The sequence below is a fragment of the Solanum stenotomum genome, chromosome 5 (genome assembly GCF_019186545.1).
Source record: "Solanum stenotomum isolate F172 chromosome 5, ASM1918654v1, whole genome shotgun sequence".
NCBI lineage: Eukaryota > Viridiplantae > Streptophyta > Magnoliopsida > Solanales > Solanaceae > Solanum > Solanum stenotomum.
The window spans coordinates 39885990-39900152 of NC_064286.1; the positions used below are offsets into that span (position 1 = coordinate 39885990).

Sequence of the window (14163 nt, forward strand, 5' to 3'; positions counted from 1 at the left end):
TTTGACAAAAGTTCACAAGGGATTGCTAAGTTTGATGAGGTGATTAGTGTTGGCTATTAAAAAATGCAAATGAGAAATAAAGTAGTTTTTCTTCAAAATTACAATTTGAATAGCATCTTTTCATATTGAAGGGTGGTTATGAGTTTTTTAAAGGGTTAACTTTTTCTAAGTGTTGTGATTTTTCTCATAAGACACAAGAATCATTTGTTCTACTCCTTTGTTAAGTATAAATAGAGAAGTTTTTTCTTATTTTCTGATCTTCTGCTCTTCTTTTTCTTGCACTTGAAAAAAAACTCGTGTGATTTAATGTTGTTAAATGAGTTTACTATTCACTAAAATTTTTATTACCACTATACTGATGAGTAAATTGTTCAATTCTACCAGGATATATTTCATTATCTCGGATACATTGAGGAGAATAATATTCTTTAGAACACAATGTAAATTCAATAGGCTTGACTTTTATCCTATTGAATTCTATTTTATTTTTGTTAGTGTTTTGCTGTTTGTTTTTATTTAAAATCGAACAAATTACCTAGTTTTGAGGAAAAGGGAAACATAGCACCTCCGATTACATCATTGACATTTCATATTCACAATCAACTTCACCTTCTGCTTGCGGTATCTCAAAATTAGTGTCACACAATCTGCTTGAAGCATGTGGAACAAATACACATATTTTAGCAAATTTCACTTATTTACTTATTGGGTAGTTAGAGAACATTTATCATAGCATCCACCTTAGAAAGAGCTAAATTTAGAAAGAACTAATTTGGAAAGAGCTAATTTGAGATTTGTTCAAGTTAAGCTTAAGTTGTGAGTTTTGGGTCAACGTCAAACGACCATAATTTTCAGTACAAAATGCATTAGGTGGCCCATAAGATATCAAAACAACTTCATCAACATACACCTTGGTTGACATGAGTATATAAATCATGTTATACTGTTGAATAAAAATCCTTCCATTTTCTATTTTGACTAGTTAATGGGCCCGCGCTTCAAGCGGATAGATTATTTTTCTTTAAAATTTATTAGAACAAAAATTTTCTCGTATTTTGATGTTATAGCATTTTTATATAAATCTATTTTCAAGAGTATAGAGGTTATTAAATTGTAGTTTACCATTTGTTTTATTAAAAGAAAAGGCAAAATTACAAATCATACGACTATTTTCTCCTAGTTTACATAATTTCATTTTACAGATTCATTAATTTGTTTTTGAGCTTTTACTATGTTAGTTTAGTTTTATCATCTATATGCATGCATGGTTACATAGTGTCTTTAATTAGAGAGTCACATAAATATTTTTCTCAATTTTATATTTTGCAAATTTCGTCAATATATATATATATATATATATATATAACTTATGTGTTTATCAAGAGCAAAGGTTCCATAATCATATGATATACCAATAAGTAATATGTAGTTATTATGTGTTTTAAAATTAAAATGCAATCTTCCGAAATCCAAATTTCATATGTAATATAGTTATGATAGTGTTTAGGAATTGAAGTTGTTCACGAACAAAACATTAAGGATCCTTGAAAAGGGTGAAAGAGAAGTAACAGATAATGGGAAAAAAAGTTCAAAAGAGTACTTTGGTGCGAGAGAATAGTCACTATTGTGTATCATACAATTGTAATTAATTGCTAGTTTTAGTTCTATCATTTGACTTTCTATTTTTTTTTACTCCCGTTAATATTAACATTATTATGACAACAACAAAAAATCATATAAATTTCTAGGCTTGATCTCTTGGAGAAGAAAATATTTCTTTGGAGAATGTTGTAAAGAAATGTATGTACTTAAAAACAACAATTAATGACTGTAAAAAAGCATATCAGGATCTGTAACAATAAAATGAAACAGAAAGGAAAAATCAAGCTCATTGAATGCACAGTGTTTCCTTAAGGAAGTCATTCCCCTCTAGTACCCGAGGTTTAAAGCAATAGATCCTCTCAGGATGAAACAATTTTATTCACCAGTGTAATAATACAAAAACAATAGTGTCAGTGAGCCACTCAACATGAGCAAAGTACACAAATATTTAATTGTGTAGAAGAAGAAGAAGAAAAAGTTCAGAATTAAATATTTAATTGTGCAGAAGAAGAAGAAGTTCAGAATTTTCATTGTTTTAAAATGAGAGGGAACCCCTCTATTTATAGACAACAAAGGGTAGTGTGAACAAATGTTTATTGTGCCTTACTGGAAAGGTCACAACTCTTCGGAGAAGTCACAACTCTTCGGAAAGGTCACAACCTTTCATAAATGTTACAACCTTTCATAGAAGTCGCAACTCTTCGTAAAAGTCACAACTTCTCATAAAAGTCACAACTTTTAATAAAAGTTGCAACTCTTCATAAAAGTCACAACTTTTAATAAAAGTCAACCTTTCATAAAAGTCGCAATTCTTCATAAAAGTCACAACTTTTCATAAAAGTCAAAACTTTTAATAACAGTCACAATTTTTCATAAAAGGGAAGGCTAATTTTGGAAATAAATAAATTAAAAAGGAATCCTTGTTTGTGGTAGCTCCACATAGGCGGGCCTAGGGTTCTCTTTTATATATATATATATATATATATATATGATTTGTAGAAAACTCTTGTTCTTGGGAGTCCTTGATGATTAAATAAACCAAGATTTTACCATGACTGCATTTTAGAGAGACGCAAAAGTGAAAGCCTATGGGGTTGCTTCTGTAACTGGATAACTAGCACTGAACACCGTCTTTACATTGAATGGGTAGAAAGAGTTGTAATACTATGCTTGATTCAGGGAAACTACAAACTATAGGATAGAAATTAATATACCAATCCTGAGAATCCGTAGGATTAATTGTGGATCCAAGACAACAATAGAAAGATTTGAGTCTTTAATTTTGATTTGGTTTTCTAGATTTGTATTTCAAATCTTGATCAAAATATATACAATAGAATCTTAGTTGTATTCGGCTCAATGGAAAGGTCTTTGAATCCTCTTTTCAATGGCACCGAGTTTGCTAAGTTTTGAGTTCGGATGAGGGAGATATGTCCACTTGAAGGTATCATGTCCAGTTAAGGAAAGTTACCCAAATTAGTAGGGGTATTTTGGTCTTTTTCTTACCTGATCAGCTTAAAACGTTTTTAGTGACATTTTGGGGTCAAATTTGATTTGGGTCAGTTTTACAAATCCTAAATTACGCTTAGGGATTTAGAAGAGAGTTCAAGAAGAGGAAAAGAGGACAGAAAGAAGAACGAACAAGATCTCTTGCGAATCGAGGATTTGATTTGCCAGATCGAGGTATGTAACCTTTCATAGTGTTGGGTTCGGTCTCCCACACACCAATCATGTAAATTCCATCTGTAACTTCGTTCTTGAGGTTGAATGATTTGATTTCTTGCTGGGTGTTCTTGAGGTTTTGTTCTGCATGCTTTGTTTATAAAGTTTTGATGAATTTTGAGGTGAGGGTTTCGATTGTTGAGAGTTGCTCTTGAGGAAAAGTGGGTAGATTCTTGTGTACTTGTATTGAGTAATTGAATCTAAGGAAATTTGAGGAAAACAATCGATTCTAGGTGAGTTAGGGTCACAAAACGAGAAAAAAAAATTGTCGGGTCATTCTGGGGGAGGGGTGGTGCGATGCGCCACCCCAGCAGTGCGCCAAAATGGAGCCTTTGAAGTTCAGGGTCGCCTGCGCCCACCCTTTTTCCATCGTTTGCTCCTTCTAAGTTCTTTTAAAGTATACCTTTACTCCCTACTGATTCTAACTACTCTAAACTACATTTAAACATCGAGAGATCGTTCATAACATGAATCATAGCCCTTGAATTCATAACTCAAATTCAAGGTAGAGTTAAGAGCAAATTCTTAAGAGTTCTTTCGATTTATTTTGAGAAGTATTTTACAATCTCCTAAGACTTGAGTACTTGAGTTTGATGATGAGGAGAGTTGGGTTCCTTTTTAAAAAATAATATATGGGAACTAAGTATTCCCAAGAGTAAATATTTTCACATTTAAAATAAGGGGAAACATCGATTTCTGAAAGAGTTCATGAGGAGTTTTGAGTACTATCTATTTTAAGAGAAATCGTTCGAGTAATAATCTCAAAGTTGAGGATGAGGAAATGTTAAATATATGAGCTAAGTTATATTTTAGGAATAATATTGAGCACCGATATAGGGACGAGTTCAGATAACTCAAATTCCTCATAAACCATGTAGCCAACGTGGGTAGAAAGTGTCATACTTTTTAGATGATTCCTTATTGTTTTTTAAGCATAGCTTAGTGGATCCACTTAGTTGATAAGTTTTATACCCCGACAAGATATATGAAACTTCTGGCAGTGTGGGAGAGATATTGTATCATCACATAGCACATAGTGATGGTTGTCAGTTAGAGAATCTCCCAAACAAAGTTATTTTGTATCTTTACATAAAAATTGAGTTATTATTGTATTTTTAAATACATTGAGTTGTTATCTACTGTTTTAAATGCTTTATATAAACTGCATTTTTATCGTCGTTTTATGGTGCATTGAGTTGAATATCAATGAGTTGAGGTTGAGTTGAGTAGAGTCGATGTGAGTATGTTTCCTTTTTATCAGTTCAAGCTTGCAGGTTATGTTCAGTGTTCCCCTTACATGCTCGTACATTCCATGTACTGACGCCATTTGGCCTGCATCTTTCATGATGTAGATACAAGTAAGTAGGATCACCAACCATTGCTTCGTTGATCCATTCGAGCTCCAGTTTTGTTTGGTGAGCCTCCTTGCTTCCAAAGGATCCCTCATTTATTTATGTTATTTAGTTTGTTAGGATGATCGGGGGTCCTGTCCCGACATCCCTCATAGTTGTTAGAGGCTTCATAGATAGATAGATAGACTGTAGTAATTCATGAATCTTGTTCATTTCAGTAGTTATGTTCTAGACCTGAGTTGCCCTTGAGGCTAGTTTGAATGCTTTATTTCTAAAATATTATGAGATTATCTTTTAAGACAGTTGAGTAAAGTTTACTTTTGAGTTCATATGTTTTTGAGTAAGTTTTCTGCTGAGAGTTGAGTCAGGCCAACGATTCGCTTAGGGCATCAATGGTTCTTGAGTGTTGCAATTGGCCATGTCGATGGTGTAGGCTCGGGTTGGTTGTTGAATTGTGAACAACCAACAAGTATTAAGTATGTCAAGTTAACCCAACCTAACAGTTTTACAATACACAGTTCACAAGTCTTAATAATCACAATTCAATAACCAACAAGTATCAAGTATGTCAATCACAAGTATCAATTAAATCAATCACAAGTATCAAGTTCATCAAACCACAAAAATCGAACACTTGTCGGAACCATTTCCTATGGGCACAATATCACCAGCTGGAACCATTTCCCTTTGAATTTATATAGAACCACTTGCCGAAGCCATTTCCTTTCGGCACAATATCACTAGCCAAAAGTATTTCCAATCGGCTTTATATTGTATCAGTTGTCGGAACCATTTCCCTTCGGCACAATATCACTAGTCGAAGCCATTTGTCATCGGCTTTATATAGTATCACTTGTCAGAACCATTGATCTTCAGCATGATCATCACATATCTCATCACGGTGCACATAAGTCAATGTAAATAAGTAATTTCAAACCATAGGAAAGAGACAAGAAATTCAAGCAATTTAAGTCCACAATGATGCCATCAAATTATTTCATCAATCAACAAATTAGGGTCCACAACAAGGCAATCCATAAAGCACAACTATCAACAAGTTGCCTTTTTTATTTATACCCATTTTATTAATTAAGATCAATCAAGTGGAATAATTTCACCCATCACCCCACACACAATAAAGGGAAATACAAGATTCTACAAGCTGTTTTACAAGGTTTAGAAGTTCACTTAGATCAATTCAATCAAAACTCAATCCACGACTTGAGCCTTTCCTTTCCGAACAATGTCTGAATCTATACAATCTAATCTAATCAAGTAATCACAATTACATTCTGGAAATAACAATACCCATACCATACATTTTGAAAACTCGGTCAAATCAACTCAAAAAATTCAATCCCGAAAATCTTTACTTGAAAATGTTACTCAAGGTATTTGGAACTCATTGATGAAAAACATTTTGGAAAAAGAGTAAAATTCAGCTCGCAATCACCATTTTACTTTAGAACTCATGTTCTTGAAAAACCTAGCCATTTGTCAATCAAAATTCCAAGTTTTGATATTAAAATCCACAAATGATCAAAGAGAAATTATGTTTTAGCGTTACAAAGACCTATGCAAATGATACACCATGAAAAATCTCTTAAAAATCGCCTCCAAGGATTTTCCAAACTCAAAACAGGGTAAATGGGAGTAAATCCTCGAAATGATAGGCCAAAACCCCCTCTGATCTCGCAAAAGTGACCTAGGCCCGCTTAAGCAAAAATCACTAAAGAAAACCCCGCAAAAACGTCTAGTCTCGCTTTCGCAAACCAACTTTCGCTATAGAAAAGGTCATGAAATTGAAAACCCTTCACGAACGCGTGTCCTGTAGAACCAGTAACATTAGCCAACACAAAATTCTCAAAATAGACCCTCGGGAGTCATTCGGGACCCTGTACACACAAATCATATATGAACCTGACTAAACTCTACATTTTGAACTTAATGGAACCATCCAAAAATGAATCTAAGGTCTCCTTGACCCGAAACTTGTGAAAGTCACAAGAAACAAACATTACACCTAAAAAGGCTAAATCAAGCTTGGGACCTCTAAAAATTCAACCAAAACCTCTTCTAAGCGTAAATTAATCCCCCGAGTGTCATCACACCCAATTTTGGGTCGTGACATATGTATACACTTCGTCTTTTAAAAAAAAAAATCAATCTTATAAATATTTATGATAATATAATTTGTAATATTTTTAAAAAAAATCTTTGTTTTTTTGTTTCTTAAAACTACATTCATGCTTATACCTTTTAGAATGTAGTGAATTACTTACTTTCTGCTCATCTTCTAACCGCATGGTTTGGTGTTTTAGATTATGGAATGAATGATATTCACATAAACAAGAAAATAATATGTGCATTGGAAAGATGCTAACTTCAAATTCCTTCAAAGAGAATGAAATTGTGTCACTATAGCTTTGTTGAGTAATATTCTATCTTTCTTTGCAGGCGTGGTACTTCATCTTCTATCTGAAATTCGAACAACACTTACATCTACTTTCCAACCCTCTTAATAGCTTCCCCTACTTGATTTAAGTAACTATATAATAATTAGGTTTAGCCATGTATATAGACCGGGTTGGTATGACTATATAAAATACATAATAAAATTAATTATTGGGTTTTAAAATTTATTAATCAAACTAATTTTGATACTATTACATTATATTCTTTAATATATGATAGTATAACAACACATCCATAGTTACAAGTGAAATAAAAGAAATCGAGCAGACAAAAAAGTAGTTGGTTTGGGCCACTATAGTGGTGTAAGTTACTGTAAATGTAGGGAAAAATCCCAAAATCACTCATTATCACCCAATAATATTTTTTAGAAGAGAAAGGGCATGACCTAGGGCAAATATAAAAAAACAAATCATCACAAATCTTTGTAAAGGTTAGCAATTCCATCCCCTACTTTTGTAGTAATGTCATATTTATAAGTCAACTTCATAAATTGAGTGTGATCAATCCAGGAGGTATTTTGATATGTATTTTTGACATATTCCATACCATTGAGTACTTATTTTGTAGGATCAAGTTCCTTTTTATTTTATATCTCCTGCATCAAGACATACATATTTTTGTGAAGATGTAGTGAGAAGTCAATGAGGCTGAAAGGATAGGACACTCCATTTCTTCGCCAAGTTTCTAGAAGTTTTCATGCCAAAATTCAAATTAAGGTTCAAACACATCATAACATCTATGCCAAGTTTGAATGTTTAAACTCTTCATCTGCTTCTTTTGCCATTATAAAAAGGATAAGATGCACCAAGTACTTGTTTATCAAGGTTGGAGATTATTTTTATCTTTTTAGTCTCATATGGAGACCATTAGTGGTCTGCCATATACCAGCAAAATAAAATTAAAAAGGATAGAGTCCATGTTGCCAATGAAAAACATTTCAATTCAGCTTGCTTTTGATGCGACAATCAATATTAATCTCAACACGGCATGACATATATGGCTCCAACGACATGAAGCTATTGAAAAGATTTTAGATACCAAACCTCATAGACAATTGGTATTTAAGGCAACTTAGGGAATAGAAAACAAAAGAATCAAAAGAAATATGAAAATCATTGGGCTTAGTAAATAAATAAGTTATATTTATTAAATTCAAACTTTGAAATCATTTTACCATGAGGCTTTATGACATGTGTCCATATTGACATGTTTTTGTCAAAGCAACCTTATTACATAGAATTTATGATATGTTTGACCTAAACTAATTAGAACAAGAAAAAATAATTTAATAAAGAGTTACATAATTTTTTTTATTCAAATCTAAGAAAAAGCCACATGAACTAGATTGAAGAAACAGGCTATTGACAGCCACCTTGTCTAAAGCAATAGCAACAAATCCAAGGTAAAATTTTGCAACTTTGTTTGACTTATCTTCTTCTAAAATGTCAGATCCAACTCTGTTTGGGCATAAAATTGGAACTTTAAAAATTTTTCAATCTATTTAAAGAATATACGAATGTTTGTTAGAAATATTTAATTAGGTTTCAATATCAATTTTTTTTTGCAGTTGTACCTATGGTGTTGGAGTATACATCATCTGATCAGATTTCAGGTTCGACTCAACTCATCATCCCTGCAGGTTTTTCTTGAAAAAATCAACTTGTTTTATTGTGTGTAAAAGTGCATTTATATACCTTCCTTTTTATTTTAGCTAGTTTGATGGAGCCCGAGTCATTGAACCGTAGTAGCAATATGGTTGAGGAAATAAGGAATGAGATTCATAAGGAGCGTATCAGGAAAGAGATCGTTGCAGAAGAGGTTGCTCAAAAGCAGATGTTGGAGTTGGAAGTAAGGAGAGAAATTATGATGGAAAGAGAAATAACAATGTTTGGAGGAGATAGATTTGCTTCATTCTTCAAGAATCAGGCTAATTCCATGTCGTTTAAGGAAAAGTTGGGAATGGGCGTCTCTACTGTGTCTAGACATGACATGGATCACATATCAGAGATTCATTTTCGCCACCGTGCTGTGGAACCAAATATTTCAACATTGAATCAAAGTCCAAAGGCAGAAATTTTAGAAGTGCTACCACCTAGCCTTAGCAAAATTTTGTTGGTTCGTGTTCTTCTTTATTGTTTGTCATGTTTATTAACTCTTAAATTGCTGATTTTCAGAGTAGATAATTTTTTTTATCTATATGTATAGTTAGTTTGTCTGAGGGATTTACTTCACAGGTAGGTCTCTATGTCATTCACTTAACATGTTGTCTTTCTTGCTTTTTGAGTGGTTAACATTATCAACCAAGGTTATATGCATTGACTCTTTCAAGTTTTTTTTTTCTATAAATTGAAGTATGAACATGTATATCCAATATAATTTCACGAGTGGGGTCTGGGGAAGGTGACCTTACTTAGTGACGGATATGAAGGGGTTCAAAATTTAAAGAGATAAACACACGAAGAAGTCTTGGGGAAGGGGGGGGGGGGTCAACATATATTTTATATACATAAAAAATAAATTTAAGAATGTAATTTATTTGCATGAACCCTTGAGCCATTACTAGCTCCCCTCTGAACTTACCTACGTGGGAGATAAAGTTTCTGATAGATTCTCGGCTCATGCAGAAGTAGTTAGAAAATCTTTAGAATAATGACTATTTTAGTTTTGAACATTAATAGCTTTACAATAGTTGTTACCTTGAAATCAAATAAAGTAGTGAAAAAGTTTGAAACCAGTGATATTATTGATATTATGGAAAAATAATGTTTTTAAAGTAGCTTTTTGCGTTTGTTTCACTCTGTTTTTGTGGATGGATGGAGTGGGTTAGAATGTTCGAGTTTGTTATTTATTCAATTCAAAGTTAAGTTGATAATGCATCACTAATCTATTATCTATTTACTTTCATCTGTGTGTAGTTTCTCATGCACATACAACAATCTTGATGAATATCAAGTAACCTCATAATCTATGGTTGTTGGAAACATGTATTCCTCAGTGAAGGATTTAGGATTTCATTTTCATGGGTTCAAAATTTGAAGATTTTGTCTAGTTGATGATTGAATGTTTTGGATATTACCAAGCATTGTGGTGGATTTTGTCCATCTCAATATTCTGTTCTAATTCCATATTTGTCTTTTGAAGTTCCTCAACGAGAACTTCATTCCTTTTAGTCATGGAATACACGTTGTTACTTAAGACTTTTACATTTTCCTCCAGAGCCATGTGAACATTGTTTTTAATATTTTTATCTTTCCTAGAGGATTTGAAGTCATTAATTATTTTTTCATGAAGATGTTGATTAAGATTCTCATTTTCTGCTCTTAGAGATGCATAGTCTTTTGGCATTTTCTCTTCATAAGCACATGCTGAGGGATATGCATCTATGAGGGTACAAAATAGAGATTCCATTTTCTTCTTTGAATAAAGATGAAGATTTTCTTAAATTTAATTAAAACTTACCTTGGACATCTTGCCATTTTCATCTTCTTTTGAGTCTGTTCTAGCCATTAGTGTCGTGATTGTTTCTTTGGACTGACATAGGTTCTCTTCATCATCTCACTCGGTTATTACCATCAGCGCAAGAAAGTCACAATTCCATGTTTCTTCCATTGCCAGTAAGATTTGGTTTTCAAGTCCTCCCTCATCAGATTCTTCACCTGATGAATTTCCTATTGCCGCAAAAGCCTTTATTTATAGATAAATCAGCCCCTTGATTGCTTAGTCTATGAATTGAAGGAATGTACTGATCGTTCCTGATATCATATTCCTTTTCTGGTTTGTTCCTTTTGAATTCCAGTCCACAAGGGATAAAATTTGATGAAATGATCTAGGCCTGCGCATTTGTGGCACAATTCTTCTTTTATGTCTTTGTCGGTCATCTTCTGAGGGTTTCTCCTTTGATTTTCATGTCCTCTTTTCAACATTCTTTGGAACCTCTTTGTCATTAAAGCAACATTCTCTACCTTGAAATCATCCTTTTCAATTGCTTTGAGGACTAGGTTCTTATCTTTCCTTTTGTCTCCTATTTCCTTATCTTGATTGTTTTTCATCTCATAGGTCATGAAATTTCCAAAAAGTTCATCCATCGTCATAGTTTCTAGGTCACGTGCTTCAGTTATTGCTTCAACTTAGGGACAACATTCAGAAGTTTTCTCCTAGTGAGTAGATTTCATTAATGATAGCAGTGAATCGTGTATGCATGTTTTGAATTATCCTTCCTTCCATCATTCTAGACAACTCATACTGCCTATTATTTTTTTTTTACTCATACTGCCTATTCAAATTATCAATAAAGGATTTATTTACCTGACTTGTTCCCTCATGAGCTATTTGCGGGATCTCCCATCTCACTTTAGAATCTAGACATGCTGAAATTCTATTATACTCATTTGGAACTATTCCACATATCAAGATTTTCTTAGCCTTTGCGTTGTTATGAATTGCCAACTTGTCAGCAACATCCCGTTCCTTTCTCTCCTTCAGTTGTAGCATATGCTCTTCCACCATCCATAAGACATTCCATTGAATAGTGGCATTATTGTGCAACCATTGATCATTTACAAGGTTTGAACCTTTTAAGTGAAAAGACCTGCTCTGAGACCAATTGAAGAAACTGTAACAAGCAAACCAATACAAGAACTAGGTTTTTGCAGTAATAGCAAAAATAATAACGTAACAGAATGACAAAGATATTTATCGTGGAAAGCCTCCTTACTAACCAGGACCTACAACGTGTAGGATTTCAACAACAGCTCACTGAACTTCAAATAAAAACTTTAGATTATAACTCAATAATCAAAGGGACTAACTCTAGTACCTCAACTGTAATGATTAACTATAACTGCTAACTTTGATCTCCAGGAAGTCAAACCCACTTCTTGTTACAAACTCTCCGAGAAGCCAAATTCACTTCTTGTTACAAACCTCACAAGCTCAATTTCAAACTTAGAAAGTTGAACTAAGCAAATACCTAACTTCAGAAACAAAACCTAATTCTTGTTCTTTTTTCTTCTGCAGTTCCGCTTCTTTGCTCCATCTTTGCTCTTGCTTAAAAAAACTCGTTTTATGATTGCGAAAGCTAATGTTCTCATAATCTATTTACAGGACTACATGAAATCCTAGTTCAGTCCTACAAGGAGAGTAGTTTTCCTCTAGGCAAACTTCTCCTTCAATAGAACCTCCTAGTTTCCCGCGTCTTCAAAGAGAAACTTTAGATTACAACTCAATAATCAAAGGGACTAACTCTAGTACATCAACTGTAATGATTAACTATAACTGCTAACTTTGATCTCCATGAAGTCAAACCCAGTTCTTGTTACAAAATCTCTGAGAATCCAAATTCACTTCTTATTACAAACCTCACAAGCTCAGATTCACACTTAGAATAATTACCACTCATCAACGATTCTAAGTTGAACTAACCAAACATCTAGCTTCAGAAAGAAAACCTAATTCTAGTTCTTCTTTCTTCTGCAACGTTCTGCTTAGAACAACTCGTTTGATGATTGTGAAAGCTAATGTTCTCATTTGCTCATTATCTATTTACAGGACTACATGAAACCCTTGTTCAGTCCTACAAGAAGAGTACTTCTCCTTTAAGAAAACTTCTCCTTAAATAGAACCTCCTAGTTCCTCGTGTCTTTCACTGTTTGTTCTTCTTCTCTTGAAAACCTGGTCCATGTTTTCATTATCAAAACTTGTTCATGATATTGTTGTGTCATCGTATTTGTTTTGATTTTCGAAAAAAGTCCTAGATTCCCTAATTTTCTTCCTTTAGGTATTCCGTCTAGTCATGTATTTGGTTTTCTGGTGACTAGTTTACCTAGCCGAAATGCTATTTAAGTCATCTCTAAATTGAGCAACCAAACCTCGTAATAATTTCCTGGACTAGAAATAGTCATAAATGAAACGTTATCAATAGTGATGACATTCATTCTTATATAGGTGAGTATTGGCATGGCTGAGTAGAAATAGGTCAGATGATGCTTTCATTTTAATGTGCTCCAAAACATGTTCTCCCTAGGCCGTTGTTCCATGCTTTAGTAGAAGCTACTATTGCTTTTATACATTCATTTAATGTTTATGAATTCGTCATTGCTTTCAGATCCGTAAACCATATACAAGGTGCTTAAATTTATGAGAAGTGCTTCTTTTGGTGTTGATACAGGCTAAGCCTGACACAATTTTCTCTGGAGAAAAACTGAAAGCTATAACTCTAACTGAAGAGGTTGCTGACAAGCATGTGAAAAATGTTACGGAGTGGAATTGTGAACTCTGTCAGGTAAGTACTACAAATCAAGATTGCCTGAATGCCCACTTCCATGTGAAAAAACACAAACGCAAGGAGGAGAACAAAAATTGGAGGATTGGTCTTTTTCCAAAGAAATCAAAATTCATCCAGCTTGTGGAGCGTCCTTGTGATGATATGATATCAAGTCCAAACGTTAATGATCCACCATCCTTGTTGATAGATAACAATGCAGATGACTTGAGAAACAACACAGCTAATGAAAAGGAAAACAATAGGGATTTCACATTTTGGTGTGAGACATGCAAAATAGGGACCTTCTCTGAAAAGACGATGGAGGCACATAGGTTAGGAAAGAAGCATGTTCGGCATCTTCAACAACTTACTGGAAAAGACAAGTAGTGTTAATCTGGTGTGATTTGTCTCTATTATCTATTTTGTTGCTCCTGTCTACCAACTAGTAGCTCATTGTTGTTTTTCATGGAAATTGGATTTTTCAAAAGTACCTTTTGATACATGTGGTGTGATTTGTCTTTTTATCTACTAATGCAAAATGTTTAAGTTTACTCATAAATATAAGTAAGTTTTGTTAGTATTGGTAGCCAAGATACGGATCGGTAGTCTCCATCCACGATTCAGTTAGCCCAGAATCACAAGATATCATCATTACCGCCTCAAATTTTATGTATCAAAAATGAGAAAATCAATCAACATACATACATAGAGTAACACAGACAAAAAAAAACTAGTAGTATATATATATGC

At 33.4% G+C, this 14163-nt stretch overlaps 1 protein-coding gene across 1 annotated transcript; it reads left to right on the top strand.

Moving 5' to 3' along the window:
- The first annotated feature begins 8870 nt into the window (after positions 1-8870).
- On the top strand, positions 8871-13800 carry LOC125863956 (uncharacterized). The gene is made up of 4 exons (XM_049543918.1): positions 8871-9266; positions 12012-12065; positions 12168-12233; positions 13318-13800. Exons 1-4 carry the CDS (start codon positions 8871-8873, stop codon positions 13798-13800), a joined length of 999 nt encoding a protein of 332 aa, XP_049399875.1.
- The last annotated feature ends 363 nt before the right edge of the window (positions 13801-14163 follow it).

What these genes read in the sequence shown, in the direction of transcription:
- LOC125863956 (XM_049543918.1), top strand. Translation starts at nt 8,871, where the DNA reads ATGGAGCCCGAGTCATTGAACCGTAGTAGCAATATGGTTGAGGAAATA. An exon ending in GCCTTAGCAAAATTTTGTTG is followed by an intron (nt 9,267 to 12,011) that starts GTTCGTGTTCTT and finishes TTTGATCTCCAG; the next exon opens with GAAGTCAAACCCACTTCTTG. An exon ending in TTATGATTGCGAAAGCTAAT is followed by an intron (nt 12,234 to 13,317) that starts GTTCTCATAATC and finishes GTGTTGATACAG; the next exon opens with GCTAAGCCTGACACAATTTT.